The sequence below is a fragment of the Ixodes scapularis genome, unplaced genomic scaffold (genome assembly GCF_016920785.2).
Source record: "Ixodes scapularis isolate PalLabHiFi unplaced genomic scaffold, ASM1692078v2 PGA_scaffold1__304_contigs__length_218370807, whole genome shotgun sequence".
Classification (NCBI taxonomy): Eukaryota; Metazoa; Arthropoda; class Arachnida; order Ixodida; family Ixodidae; genus Ixodes; species Ixodes scapularis.
In genome coordinates, this window is record NW_024609846.1 from 145,446,445 (window position 1) to 145,459,380 (window position 12,936).

A 12,936-nucleotide genomic window follows, 5' to 3' on the forward strand; every position below is an offset into this window, starting at 1 on the left:
ATAAAATTGTTTCGGTTTCGGCTTCCGTGTTGAAGTGTTAAATGCGACCTTTTACTCAACGTATGTTATAGTAACCTTCTAAAACCAATCTTGTTTTGGAAGAAATAATACGTTCCTGCTGTACAGTACAACTGTTTACTCGAGCTTCAAGCACAAATTCATCAAGCCAGGTTGCCATGGCGATTTTGTGTTTATTTACAAATGGCGAACGAGGCTTTGGCAAAGGCGGGTCTCTACGTCGATGAACTTAATAAGATAAGAATTGCTGATCCAAACATAACGAGACAAACGCAAGAATTAAAGGACGACTGTCACAAGTTCGTCGACAGTGAGTTATTTTTCCCCCTCCTGGCGACATTACTTTTGCTTTTGTGTACGACCAGCACCCAGAACCTTTATAACGGCTTAACACATTCCCTTCTAGGAATGGTAGAATTTCAAGGCATTGTGAACAAATCTATCGCCGTGTCCAACAAACTGGCGATTTTAGTCGAGCAAGAGAAACTAAAGGTGGGCTTCAGTGTGCAAGATACTTGTAAAAACTATACTCTCCCAATTCTTAAAAGAATATTGATGGAATGTTTTTAGGCAATCGGGTCCAGAAACCTGTTGGAGTCTGTAGCAAAGGACAGAGAAATGCAGCAACAGCAACTCCACGCCCTCGTGCTGGAAAAGAAAATTGAACTGGAAAGGTGCTTTTTGTAGATTTCGATTTGCCCTACCCGAAGAACTTTTCACGCAGAAGGCACACACATTTTTTGTTCAACAAGAATATAATCGGAAACCTTTATGCTGCCTTCATTTGCAGGCTCAAGGTCCAACTTAATACCCTGAAGAAGGAAGAGGCTGAACAAAATGAACTGATCGAACAGTTTCTGCTTCAAAGATGAGCGTCTATGCTGCAGCAAGCTTTCCAGGCATCTAGTCTATGTAGTGGAGAGACTTCCATACATATTGAGAGAAAACACCAATGTTGAGAATAAAATTAGGTAACAAATTCTGGGCTTGCCATCGCTACTTTCTTCGTTTCTGAAACGTCAAGCCTAATCATTTTTGTTTTGTTTAGAGGTTCCATGTTTTAAACTGAACATCACAAGTTAGTAAGAAGGCATTTGGCAAGTTTGATATCTCAATATGAAAATCAAGGAAACCTACCTAATTGGTCAACATATCTCCTTGAACTTGACATTCTTAATCCATTTTGAAATCCCAAAACAAAACATCTAATTTCCCAGGTTCGTCATAAACCACCTTTCCAGTATTTCGTCACCACAAAACACACTCACATTTCAACATAAGTTTATGACTGAGATTTAGCACAATGTGGCGTTCGGCTTCTGCCACCTGCCTCGATGCATCAATCGGGCCAGCAGGTACACAGTAAGAAGGCTTTATTACCATCCTTCTGGACTTGCAACCCGACGGCTAACACTCCGCAATGGGCCGACGGGGCCCTTTGTGTTACCCCCATCTTCAGGAAACCCCACCTCTCCAGCACGGTGCGTGGGTGCACGGGCTTGCTGCGTCAGCGACGCACCTACAGTGATAACCTAGACCCAACACACCAGGATCCTCTGCACCTTCGAGACGATAAAAAGAAAAAATTTACGCGTGTACACTCGAAGACGCTGTTAGCGCAAATGAGCCATCCCTGGCTTTCCTCGTTGTCCTCTGAGTGCTAAAGAACTTTCATCAAAATTTATAGTGTTGGAAAGCACTCGGTTGAGATACTGAACTGAGTGGCGAATTTCAAATCCCGCCAGAGCCCCTTCCAAGTAAAACGCGAAAAAGCGCCGAAGTCCTCTTCACGACAACAGTGTCGTGCAGTGTACGCATTTCACACACCTGTGCAAGATACCCCAGCAGCGTTAAGAGAAAACAAAAAAAGGAAATCGTGTAGAACCCAGTATTGTGCCCGTCTCCCTATTTCTATCCCCAACTCCGGAGCCTCATCTCAGATTCTGACAATGCATGAAGCAACTACGGCCAGCGACAGGCTAAGAATACAGTACAGTCGAATTTCAATAACTCAAACTCGACGGGGATTGACAATTTGTTTAAATAAAGCAGTTTGAATTACTGGAAGTTTCCTCTTACAGAGATGCATAGGATGGGACCTGTACGTTAGTTTGAATTAACGAGATCCGACTGTAGCAGCCTCGGTTCCATCATGCACTCGTCGTGCTCCACTGGGCTTTGGCCACGTGCGCAGCGAAGTGCAATGAAAGGCAGAAAGCTCCTGCTCGAAGCAGAGCGGAATTCTAGTGCCTATTTTAAGCTTTAAATGTGAACCACGTACTGGCCACGCAACAGAGACACCAACTTTTTGTTTGGAAGGACACCAAAACATCATTTGGAACGAATAAACTGGTTACCAGATTGCACCTGGTGGATGCTACCGAATGTCGTTACGTCAAACTTTCCATAAAAGCAGCGCCACTCCGCGGATGTACGGCGCCGAGCTTCGAGTGAACAAGGGCTGCCAAACTTGGCCAAACCCGATTTCCCTTCTCTCCCGCTCCTGTTCGGCTCCTGCAGAGAGCGGGCATCTCGAACGGCCGTCGACGCCACTAAATCGCAAAACTCTCAACCATGCCAGCCTCGCCGTAAAGTTAAACACGACTTTACCAACGCTCTAGAGGCGCCGGATCTGCCGAGACGCATTGTGTTCTCCGACAGCTGCTCTTCAAGCGCTCCCTAGAATCGGCTGTTTGGCACGAAAAATATAGCCATCCGTTCAAAATACAAACATGCGATTGTCATTAGATTTTGTTTATAATGTTTAACTTCTGTACATGAGAGGTACTACATTTTAATTTTAATTCAGTATCGCTTCAACCTGTCGGCGACTCCATTTTAGCATCACGTCAGTCAAAAGTTTAACTACCGCTGCTGCGAGTAGGCGCAAGCATGCCCCTGGGCCACATGCTCTTAGACTGGGTTCTTAGGAAATTAGGAGTTCCCCAGAGTACCTAGGAAGTTCCTAGAGCACCCTCAAGGGTACCCAGAGCTCCCAGATTTCCTTGACCATCCTTGCCTCTTATAGCGTTCTTGCGGTTTAAGCAGGATTTTAGCAGATCGGAGCTACTCATTAATGCATACCCATAAGCCTGGTATGTGCATTATCGGTTGGTTATTGGTTAGCAAGCTTCTGCACTGCTTTACTGCATCAACGCCGCGACTGGGAGGATTTTCTCGGCTGCCGTTCGGGGCAGACGGAAGTTCCTCGAGATGTTAGAGAATTCCTGCTCTAGGTACAAGTATGTACAAAATGTCTGCCCCCCCCCCCCCCCCCCCCCCCCCCACACATAAAAAAAGTTTTTTTATTGCAAAATTAAACAATGCATTGCAAAACACTCATTCTCCGCCCAAATGGAGCCCTAGTGGTCCAAACCGGATGCCAAAGTTTCAGAACTAACCATTATCTTATTCAAGAGCCACAAGAAATGTTCTAGAATTTTAAAAGGGAGATTGGCAGCCCACTGAGTTCTCGAAATATGCGGAGTCGAGTGGCGCCAGTTACTGAAAACTGGCAAAAACGGGCATTATTTTCCGATTGAAATTTTCAGAAAATCACTCGCAACTTTTTAATGAAATAACGGTTAGTGCTGAAACCTTGGCATCCGGTTTGTACCGCTACATTTTGGACACAAAACGAGCGTTCAGCAAAGCATAGTTTATTTTCGCAGCAGAAAAAAAAAACAAAAACACTGTACATTTTTTTTTTTTTTGAACTCGCCGAGCACGAACAAGGAGGAGCCACGAGTTACGGGAGGGCACGTAGGTTCCAAAATTTTTTTAACCAGTTGGTCTGTTCCTTTATTTGCGTCTGTGCCATTGCAGCCGATGGGAAGGGGAACTGTAACACATCCTACAGGTATGTACACGCACGCCTGGCCGCGCCGCAGTGCGAGGCGAGGAGGCCCCAGGTGACGGCGACGGTGGTCCTGCCGCCGTTGCTCGGAGGCCGCCACGAACGGTGTACGGCCGCGGAGGGGGGTTAGAAGACTTGGACGAGCAGCGAGGTGGCCCCGTCCTTCCAGCTGGGGTCGTCGGCGATTTGGGCACGGCACATGGGGCACGTCCGTTCCCGGTCGAACCACACCGACACGCATTCCTCGCAGAAGATGTGCTGCGGGGAAGGAAGACGCACGGCCGCGTTTAGCGGTCCACGGCTCGGACCAGACGTGCCCGGCGCGGCTCGATAGATGCGCATTGTAAAACAATGTTATTCTTTCTTTAGGCACACCGTATCTCAAGAGTCGACGTAAAAAACCTCGGTAATCCGCCCTTTTTAACTGTAAAGGTTGTGGGCCCAAACTAAGAGAATGCACTCGGGAGAGCGGATCTAACTCTAGGGGAGGAGGGGGGAACAGATACGGGAAAAGAGGAGATAAAAGAGTGGAAAAAATATATATTGGAATTCGGGTAGGATGGGACAGTCTTAATGAGCGCCAATGTGGCATCCCCATCATGTGCCACACTTTCCTAGTTCGAACGGTGTTATTGTGCTGTACGGGAGTCTCTGCGGCGGAGTGTTCACCGATTTGACTGTTGGGTCTCGTACAGTCAAATCTCGTTAACTCAAACTCTCTTAATTCAAACTTGCAGATAATTAAAACTAACACGATAATTAAAACGAACACCATCCTATGCACCTCTGTGGGAGAAAACTCCCGGTAATTCATACTTCGCTTTATTGAAACAAATTTTCGGTCCTCCTCGAGTTTGATTTAATGAGATTTGACTGTAGCTTCTTTGCGACCCATTAGATTTTAAAAGGTCTAAGACACCAAAATAAAAACATTTTTGTGGCCTGCAACAACGCACTACTTCTGAAGAAAAAAGTCTAAGTTACCATAAAGTCCAGCAGGTAGTTTAAGCTCTTTTTATAAACAAAAGACATGCACTTCACCGCAGGGACAATCAGTGCCATTTGCAGAAAGATGCCAACAAATGGCAAGGCGCCAAGAGTGATTACATCCCAGCACGAATCGCAGCTATCGGTGCCTTGTAATTTGCTGCTCGCTCTCCGTAAATGACAATGATGGGTCTCTGCCTACGGGAGAGAAGAAGCACAAGAAGGCTCACACTATCTGCAGAACTTAATGGTATACATGAAAATGTTACTGTAATCTGCTAGATCTGCAATGTCACTGTCCAAAACTGAGTCACACTTAATGGCAGCACAGATCGTCATCCAGAAAACAATGTAAAAGTCTTCATGGCACTTTCACAATGTTAAGGCAGAATGTGGCAATTAAGAATAATTTCCCCATTTGTGAACCAAATACAACCAAACTTGGTGCATGTGTAGTGTATGATGGCAATACCAGAACAAAAATCAGCTCATTTGATAACTTGTATACTTCCGGGATTATAAAAGCCTGTGTACTAACAAACAACCCCAGATTAGTGAATTAATATGAGAGTATTTCACAAGAGTTTGAAGTTGTTATCTTTATAAATATTCATTCTACACAAAGGAAGTTGTTAGACCAACATAACTGATGTAGTGTGATAACAGGGAAGAAAGCTGCAATCATTGGACAGCTGCGAAGTGGTAAGTACCGACGGTAGAGAGACGACTCGATAGAGACACGGCCTGGGCCCAGCCCGAGCTCGACAGAATATTTATTTTTTAGCCCGCACATTCAAGAGCCAATCACGTAGTAGGCTCGTGGGGGGGGCTCGTGGGAGGCTTCACCCCCTCATTCTATGCCCTCCGTCGTCCACTGTACTTGTGGACGATCTGGAACTTCTTCCCCTTGGGCACATCACAATGCACAGCTAGTCGAGGAAACGTTCCTCGAACGTTTCATAGAGGGAAGCAATCAAACGCGTGAAAATCAATGCAGGGGGAGATCTGGAGACTACGCATTTTTTCACGCAACAAAAAAATATGCTATACAGTCAAACTTCGATGTAACGAAACCCCTGACGTAACGAAGTACACAACCTTTTCTAATCGCAAGTGTATGCACGCCGTGTATTTTTGACCTCTATGTAACAAAGTCTCGTTTGTCGAAATTTCGATGTAACTAAGTTTCATAAAAATTCGTCATAAACTTTTGTGTCCCAAAAGAGATTTTGGGAAGAACATGTGCTGAAACGGGCCCATGATAAAGCGCAAAAGGTGAAACGGGCCGCATCTGGCGAGTGTGGTGTACAGAACGGCCACTAGAGGACACTAGAGCCGCCGCCGTTTCGTAGGGAGGCTCAAGTGAGGGTGGGTGCAACTCCTAGATCGGGGATCACGGGACATGGACGCCATTTAATTGCTAAATTTTGCTGGGAGTCTATGGGGCAAAGGGCCGTGTTCTTTCCTAACTCAGGCCATAAAGGCCCATTAAGGTGCTTGAATAATTTACGCACGGTATAAAGGATTACTTTTCCATAGCCACCAGTTTTGTTGTGATAGGTTAAGTATTTTTTTAACGCGAAAAATGGTAAATTCCGCCATCTTGGACGTTGCTGCTTGTCTGACAACCCTGCCTTCTCCTGTCGACGTTTGCAATTCTCGGAGCGAGGAGGAAGCGAGAGAGGTTGCGCCAAGGCGTTCGTTGCTTGCAATGGGAGGAGAGAGGAGGAAAGGCGCATGGAGCAACAGAGTTGCAACAGAGTGGGCACCTGCTCTCGTGCAGGCAACATTGGCGCATATCCTTTCTCGAATCCTCTCCCTCAGGCGCCGCCATTAAATTGCAAACGCTCTCCAGGTTTTGAGTTGCACCCACCCTCACTTGAGCCTCCCTACCGTTTCGTCCGTCGGCTTCGTTCGCTCTGCGTAGTTTGTTTCAAGGCCTAAATAAAAGCACGCGTTTCTCGTCCTGGGTGATGGAGCTTTGAAGGCGATGGAGCTGCCCCCGACAACGTCCACCTCGACAACTTTCTATAAGCCGACGCTGCTGTCATTGCAACGGAAGAAATGACCAATAAGCGATAGCTAGCGATGTTCGTGGGAACTCTGAAGATGGGGATGACATCGAGCCTGATGAGCAAGACACCTGCGATGTGCCCAGTAACCGTGAAGTGGTGGACGCGATCGATGTCTAGAGACGGTTCGCGAGCACACAGCAAGACAAAGATCGTCTGGCTATGCGAACGTCGCGTGATGCCAATAATAATGCCAAGAGTGGCCCAGATAAAGGTGACGGACTACTTTCAACTGAAATAAAAACGTCCTTGGCGAGTTTTGTGCACCCGAGAAACATTTGCGGAAACTTTCTCGAACAATAGCCCCGAATTTCTATGTAGCGAAATTTCCATGTAACGAAGTAAATTCCGAATTTTACCGACTTCGCTACATCAAAATTTAACTGTACAAAAAAAAAAAAAAAAAAAGTACCAATCATTTTTTTAACAAAACTTGGACGCTGCAGTGAAGAAACAAATGACAATAAACTTTCTTTACGGGAAACAAAACTGTCCGGGAGTCAAAAGCAGGGAGAGCGATTCCAGAGCAGAAAACAAAACAGATTGCTCCCGCTCTCCGACGCGCACACACGCCCAGCGCACCGCCACGCGAATTTGAGCCAGCCTGTCGGAGGGCGCTTCGTCTACCGTGCGGCTCGAGCGGCCAATAGACTATTTGCTATATTCCCAAGTGCCCTGGCCCGCACTCGAGGAATCATGGGAACGGTGTTCCTTCAGCTCCATAGTGACCGGTAATTCTGACCAATTCTAAGGTTACACAGCCCTGAGCGTAATTCAGTCACCCTAAACAGGTCCTTGGGCCTTACAGAGCCCAAGGACCTGTCATATCACTTTTAAATTTTGTCGTCAATGTCAGCATTTTTTATATTGCGCACGCGATCCACCTTTCAACCTGGCTGAGCTGCAGAAATCTCTTACAATATTATCATTTTTGTGATTGTTGTTTAAGCAGGAATTGCTTAAAAAGCCAAGAATTCACAACAACAAAAACCAGGATTTAGCTCGGAGTCAGCGGGGCTGTTTATAGCATTTTTAGTGTTTCTAACTTAACATCAGCGTCTTTGAAGCTCTAAGAAAATTATAACAATGTAAGAGATTTCTGCAGCTCAGCCAGGTTGAAGGGTGGACATCATGTGCAGTATCGAGAAAACACTGACATTGATGAGAAATCTTAAAAGTAATTCGACAGGTCCTTAGGAACTATACGACGCTTGTTCAGGGTGACTCCGAGTTACACCCAAAACTGTGTAACCATGGAATTGGCCACAATTACCGATCACTAGGGAGCTAAAGGAACACTGTTCCCATGATTCCATGAGTGCGGGCAGGGGTGCTCGGGGGATATAGCAAATGGTCTATCGCCTCGCTTGTTTGTGCACTTTTGCACTTTTGCAGTTGCTAGGAGAAATACGGCACCGTGGTTCTCTGCTGGCCGAACTCTTCCACTTTCTGGCGATACCGAGATGGCGCCATCAGTCAAACAAAAGGTGCGCTAGCCATGGGACAACGTGAGCATTCGAAGTGCGATTCTCTTTCAGGTTTTTGTGACGACCCGATATAAAAGAGGTATTTCTTTTATTTGTAATGCATATTTCACTATGACAATTCAAAATAGTTAAGATAAAAACCTAAAAATAAAGTATTAAAAATTTTTTTTTTTTACAAAAATAAACATTTTGGTTGCTGCGTGCCCACTTGAATGCAAGGATGCAGGCGAGCTGCTTGTCTCCTCATACCATATGACTAGATCGACTCAATGCTCAAAAAACAACATTTTTACGACTTGCCTAGCGTAGCACTCACAGTTTCCGAGTGGCTAATAGCTATAAGTTTTGCAACTTGTTAGTAAATTAGAAGAAAACTTCTAAAAGTCAATGATGTTTTTTTTTTCTACCTGGCACTATACTGGCTTCACTAGACACAAGCATTTCGTATAAGCAACTCAGTTAGGGAACTGTCTGCATCTTTCTTGAAACACTTCAGAACATTGTAAAGAGCAGTGCTCTTACAGACTCCTGGATAACAGAAACAAACCGAACCCTGCAGGTTTGTTGTTGAGGACGGAAGAGATGGTGGGACCAACTCCGAGCTAAGGTGAAAACATTGTTTTAATCTCGTGCCGTTAAGCGCTGGCCAACAAGAAACTTTGTAATTTTTGTCGGTGTTGACACTGGACCGCCACAAACCCATTCAGTTTACAGCAAGTATCAGGATAGGATCCCTCATAAAGAAAACCAATTTTGAGGGTCTGTAAAAAGTTTACAGAGGTTCTACCACAGATCTCCGAGCGGATTTTGGCTCTGGAGCCTTTCCACTAAAGCGATCCCAATAATATTGATACTCACATTGCAGGCCAGGACAGTGGGACGCTTGAACTCGTCCTGGCAGATGGCGCACGACTCTCCCGCGGCCTTGGTCTGGTCGGCAGTGGGGGTCCGCCCGTAGTTCTGAACGATCACAGAAGTCGCAGAAACCAATGAGGGATAGGAACGATTCAGTTTACTTTCACAACACTAGAATCTCCAAGAGTCCGACTGTCAGTGAGTATATATTGGCCACATATCCAGTCGAACCTCGTTATATCAAACAATGCGAGAACAGTGAAATAATTTGATATAACCAATATTTGATACACAAAATCACACCAAAAACGCGTCAGAGTGCAGCGCGATTTAATCACTAAAAAGCTAGCGGCAAAAATGACTACTCATGTGAAGCGTGAAGGTGAGCTATTTATTCCGGCGAAAAAAACTGCCGCAGTGTAAACTGTTTCTTGGAGTTGAATGCAAGCATTGTTACGGCCCGCTCCACAGTCTTCAAGCAGTCCACCGGCACCAGACCACTACAGTCTATTGCGCTGCAGTAGCGGCGTAAAAGCACCAGTCACAGCTTTGCCCGAAATAGGGAGCGGAGCGAGGTCCTTGGCCTTTGTACGGCCAGGTTCGGTAGCCATTACCTCAAGCCAGCTCGCGGGTGACCTCCACGGCGATTTCTACGTCGGTTAGTTCAGCCGTGGTCAATGCTTATTTCTTCACTGACAAAATCGTCGATGGTCATGCTCTCAGGTACAGTGGCCACAAAACGTAAAAATTTGCTCCACGCATCGTTGAGCGCCGGTTCTTCAAAATCGTCAGACGCTCCATCTTCCTCGGGCGGTTCCTCGGCACTGACGACAAATCCAACGTGCCGAAAGCAGCTGGCGATCGTCTCCTGTTTTACATTCTCGTATGCAGCTTTAAGCATTTGTATGCTACCCAAGAGGTCGATGTTGAGGTTTTGGCCCATTCACGGCTTGAGGAGCAACATTTTGACCACTCTTCGCTTATAGCCCCAAACGTCCGAATGCACCCTTTGCAAGAAATCGCAAAAGCCCGCACGTGCCGCCCGACAAATAATGGGAGTCCTTGGTACGCCCCACTTATCGTCTTTCCTCCCGCAGGCGGAGGTTACCATGCAACAACGTTCGTGCAGCCGAGAGCACTTTATTTCATCCCTCTCCTTTGTACCAGCTCTGCCGTCTGCTGCACCAATGCTTTGTCGAACCTGGCCGAACCCCACCATGTTTGCAGTGAAAAGTAAGTGGATTAAGTGACACTGCCAGACGTGAAGGTAAGTTACGACGAAGAACGTATTCAAAGAAGTGAATAGCTTCACCCGTTGAGATGCGTTTACGCTGCCACTGCGCCGCCAACGATGTGCGACGTTCCGGCGGATGGGCGAGATGGCTGCTGAAAGTTGCTGGCGCTATTTGCGCGCAGTCGCGGAGGTGCAACGAGAAAGCGCGTGATCTGTACCGAGGGTTCCCAAAATCCCCTGCCGTCGTGGCGCCGTACGTTTTGCAATAGGTCTATTATACCCTGATTTAATGGCAGTAGTTTTGACGTAGTGTTCGGCGGCAGGAACTCGAGCTCCACGTTCTTGAGCGGCACGTTCGGGTGGGGTGCCGAGCAACTGTCGACAAGGAGGCATGCCTTGTGACCCTGGTCTGCAAGCTCCGTGTCCCAATCTTCATGCCATTTTTCGAAGATATCGCGCGTCATCCGTGACTTTTCGTTTCATGTGTATGTCCGAGGAATATTGCAGCGGTTGCGCATGCAGTTCAGGGTCTTAAACTTGGTGATGACAAGGGGTCGCCGTTTAGTGCTGCCATCCATTTTGGCAGTTAAGAGAACTGCGATGCGAGCTTTGTTTTGCTTACCGCCGCGACGCTTCCCCCTGCAGGTGTCGCACGTTTGTCGCGGAAGAGACTGTCAGAACAGGACAGTCTTATAGGCGTTGAAAATTTGCTTTGGCTCATACAGTAGACTCTCATTAATTCAAACTCCAGGAAGTCACAGATTTTAGTTTTAATTACCAGAAGTTTAAATTATCAGAAATTCATCCAAATATGATACTAGACAACATTATGATTTGTTACACATACAAAGCAGATTTTTGCCAGTTTCCTCTACATAGAATAATTATAAGCAAGTACAGGCATAACACATTGGGGAAAGAACTGCGACGTTAAGTTTATTCATCCGGTAAAAAAGTTGTTGATTGTGGACTGCTTAGTCAGTACATCAGATCTCAAAACAAAATTTTCAATACCAGCCAACGCAAGTAGCTCTTTACGGGACTCTTCCTATGCAGACAGAAACTTCCGGAGCTGACGGCTGTGACAGTTGGTAGTGGGTCATCCCTTTCTTCATCGTCATCTTCACTCTCACTGCTGCACTGTGCTGGCATTACTTCCTTATGTCCTCTAATGAGTCATTACGACAAACACACACATCGTCGTCAAGACTAGCATATTCCGCCAGCTCAGCGTTCACATTATGGCTTCAAGGCCAGAAAGCATGATGCCAGTTCCTAATCCTCAATGTCGTCTTGGTCATCATTGCTAGTCTTGAAGCACATAATGTGAACGCCGTTTTCCGCTAATGTGTGCCCGCTTGAGCCCCGTTGAGTGCGCTTCTTTCCGAGCACTGGTGCACTGCGGAGAAGCAACACTCGCGAAAACAAGCTCCGCAGGTATTGCTTCTCTGCGGTGCACCGGTGCTCGGAAAGAAGCACACTCAACGGGGCCACGAGAACAAAAAATTATGAATTAAGCGAAAACGCCGTTCGAATTAAGCGGCTTATAAATACATTAAAAACATAGTGGGACAACCAAAATTTTCAGATCTGTTTGAATTAATCGAAAGTATGAAATATCCGAGTTTGAATTATCGCGAGCCTACTGTACTTTGCGAGAACATTGGGTCAGTCTCGTTCGTGCCGCTTTTTTACGCTCTTAAGCGCGAGACACATGCGCGTCAAAACTGTCCGATCCGGCGTGCGAACTGTCGGGAAGATGGCTGCTCCGAATCGCCGCACAGGACGGTTCGCGACACATGGTTTCCGACGCGTCGTTGCGTCGCTCCGTTCAGCTCCGCCCAGTTTCGGGTGTCCCTCTACCAAATGGGTGGATGGATACTAATGGCTATAGTTATAACGGGCGGTAGCTCGCGCCACCCAGCCTAGAAAACTAAAATACTTACCTCGCCCTTCTTGGTTTTTCTGGCTTTAAAACAAACATAATATTTTTATTACCTTCTATTAAAGTGTGCGTGTGTGAAGATTTTCCGTGAGGCTATTTTTCTGCTCAAAATCACTTAATTGCGAAGGGCAGCAGCGGACCTTAGAGCCATCCCAGCGAAACGAGCACTGCGTAAAAATCACGTGACTACGTACTGCGCACATAACTGCGTCTCTCCCGAAGCTCGCATGACATTGGAATGGCTCGTAGCGTCCGCTGCTGTCCATCGTAAGGTGAAACGGAGTATATTCGGGTTTCGACGGGCTCGATCGGTCCCAGAAGGCCGGCGTGCTTTGGCGCTCGAAATCAGCAGCTCTTTTTGTGCGCGCGGGAAAACTCGATGGCGTCCGTTTCCTTCACAACCACGACTCGCCGCGCGTGACGCACCGCGCACCGCCACATCCACTTCTCCGAACCACATTGCGCCTCCTCGCCCTATCGGT

At 46.7% G+C, this 12,936-nt stretch overlaps 2 protein-coding genes across 3 annotated transcripts in view; one reads left to right on the top strand and one right to left on the bottom strand.

The window, feature by feature from the left end:
• Nucleotides 1–173: 173 nt before the first annotated feature.
• On the top strand, nucleotides 174–997 carry LOC115323816 (intraflagellar transport protein 20 homolog). Its single transcript, XM_029984225.3, has 4 exons — nucleotides 174–328; nucleotides 425–510; nucleotides 589–692; nucleotides 809–997. The coding sequence occupies exons 1-4, from the start codon at nucleotides 202–204 to the stop codon at nucleotides 888–890; spliced, it is 399 nt and encodes a 132-aa protein (XP_029840085.1). The 5' UTR covers nucleotides 174–201; the 3' UTR covers nucleotides 891–997.
• A 2,769-nt stretch (nucleotides 998–3,766) lies between these two features.
• LOC8051337 (RING finger and transmembrane domain-containing protein 2) overlaps nucleotides 3,767–12,936 on the bottom strand; it is a 47,426-nt gene continuing 38,256 nt past the window's right edge. For both annotated transcript variants that reach the window (XM_029984223.4, XM_040500806.2), the window contains exons 10-11: nucleotides 9,279–9,380; nucleotides 3,767–4,132 (exon numbers count right to left, since the gene is read on the bottom strand). In XM_029984223.4, the coding sequence (XP_029840083.2) occupies nucleotides 4,001–4,132; nucleotides 9,279–9,380 (234 nt within the window). In that variant the 3' untranslated portion in view covers nucleotides 3,767–4,000. The remainder of the gene's footprint in view (nucleotides 4,133–9,278; nucleotides 9,381–12,936) is intronic.

What these genes read in the sequence shown, in the direction of transcription:
- LOC115323816 (XM_029984225.3), top strand. Translation starts at nt 202, where the DNA reads ATGGCGAACGAGGCTTTGGCAAAGGCGGGTCTCTACGTCGATGAACTT. An exon ending in CTGTCACAAGTTCGTCGACA is followed by an intron (nt 329 to 424) that starts GTGAGTTATTTT and finishes ATTCCCTTCTAG; the next exon opens with GAATGGTAGAATTTCAAGGC. An exon ending in AAGAAAATTGAACTGGAAAG is followed by an intron (nt 693 to 808) that starts GTGCTTTTTGTA and finishes CTTCATTTGCAG; the next exon opens with GCTCAAGGTCCAACTTAATA.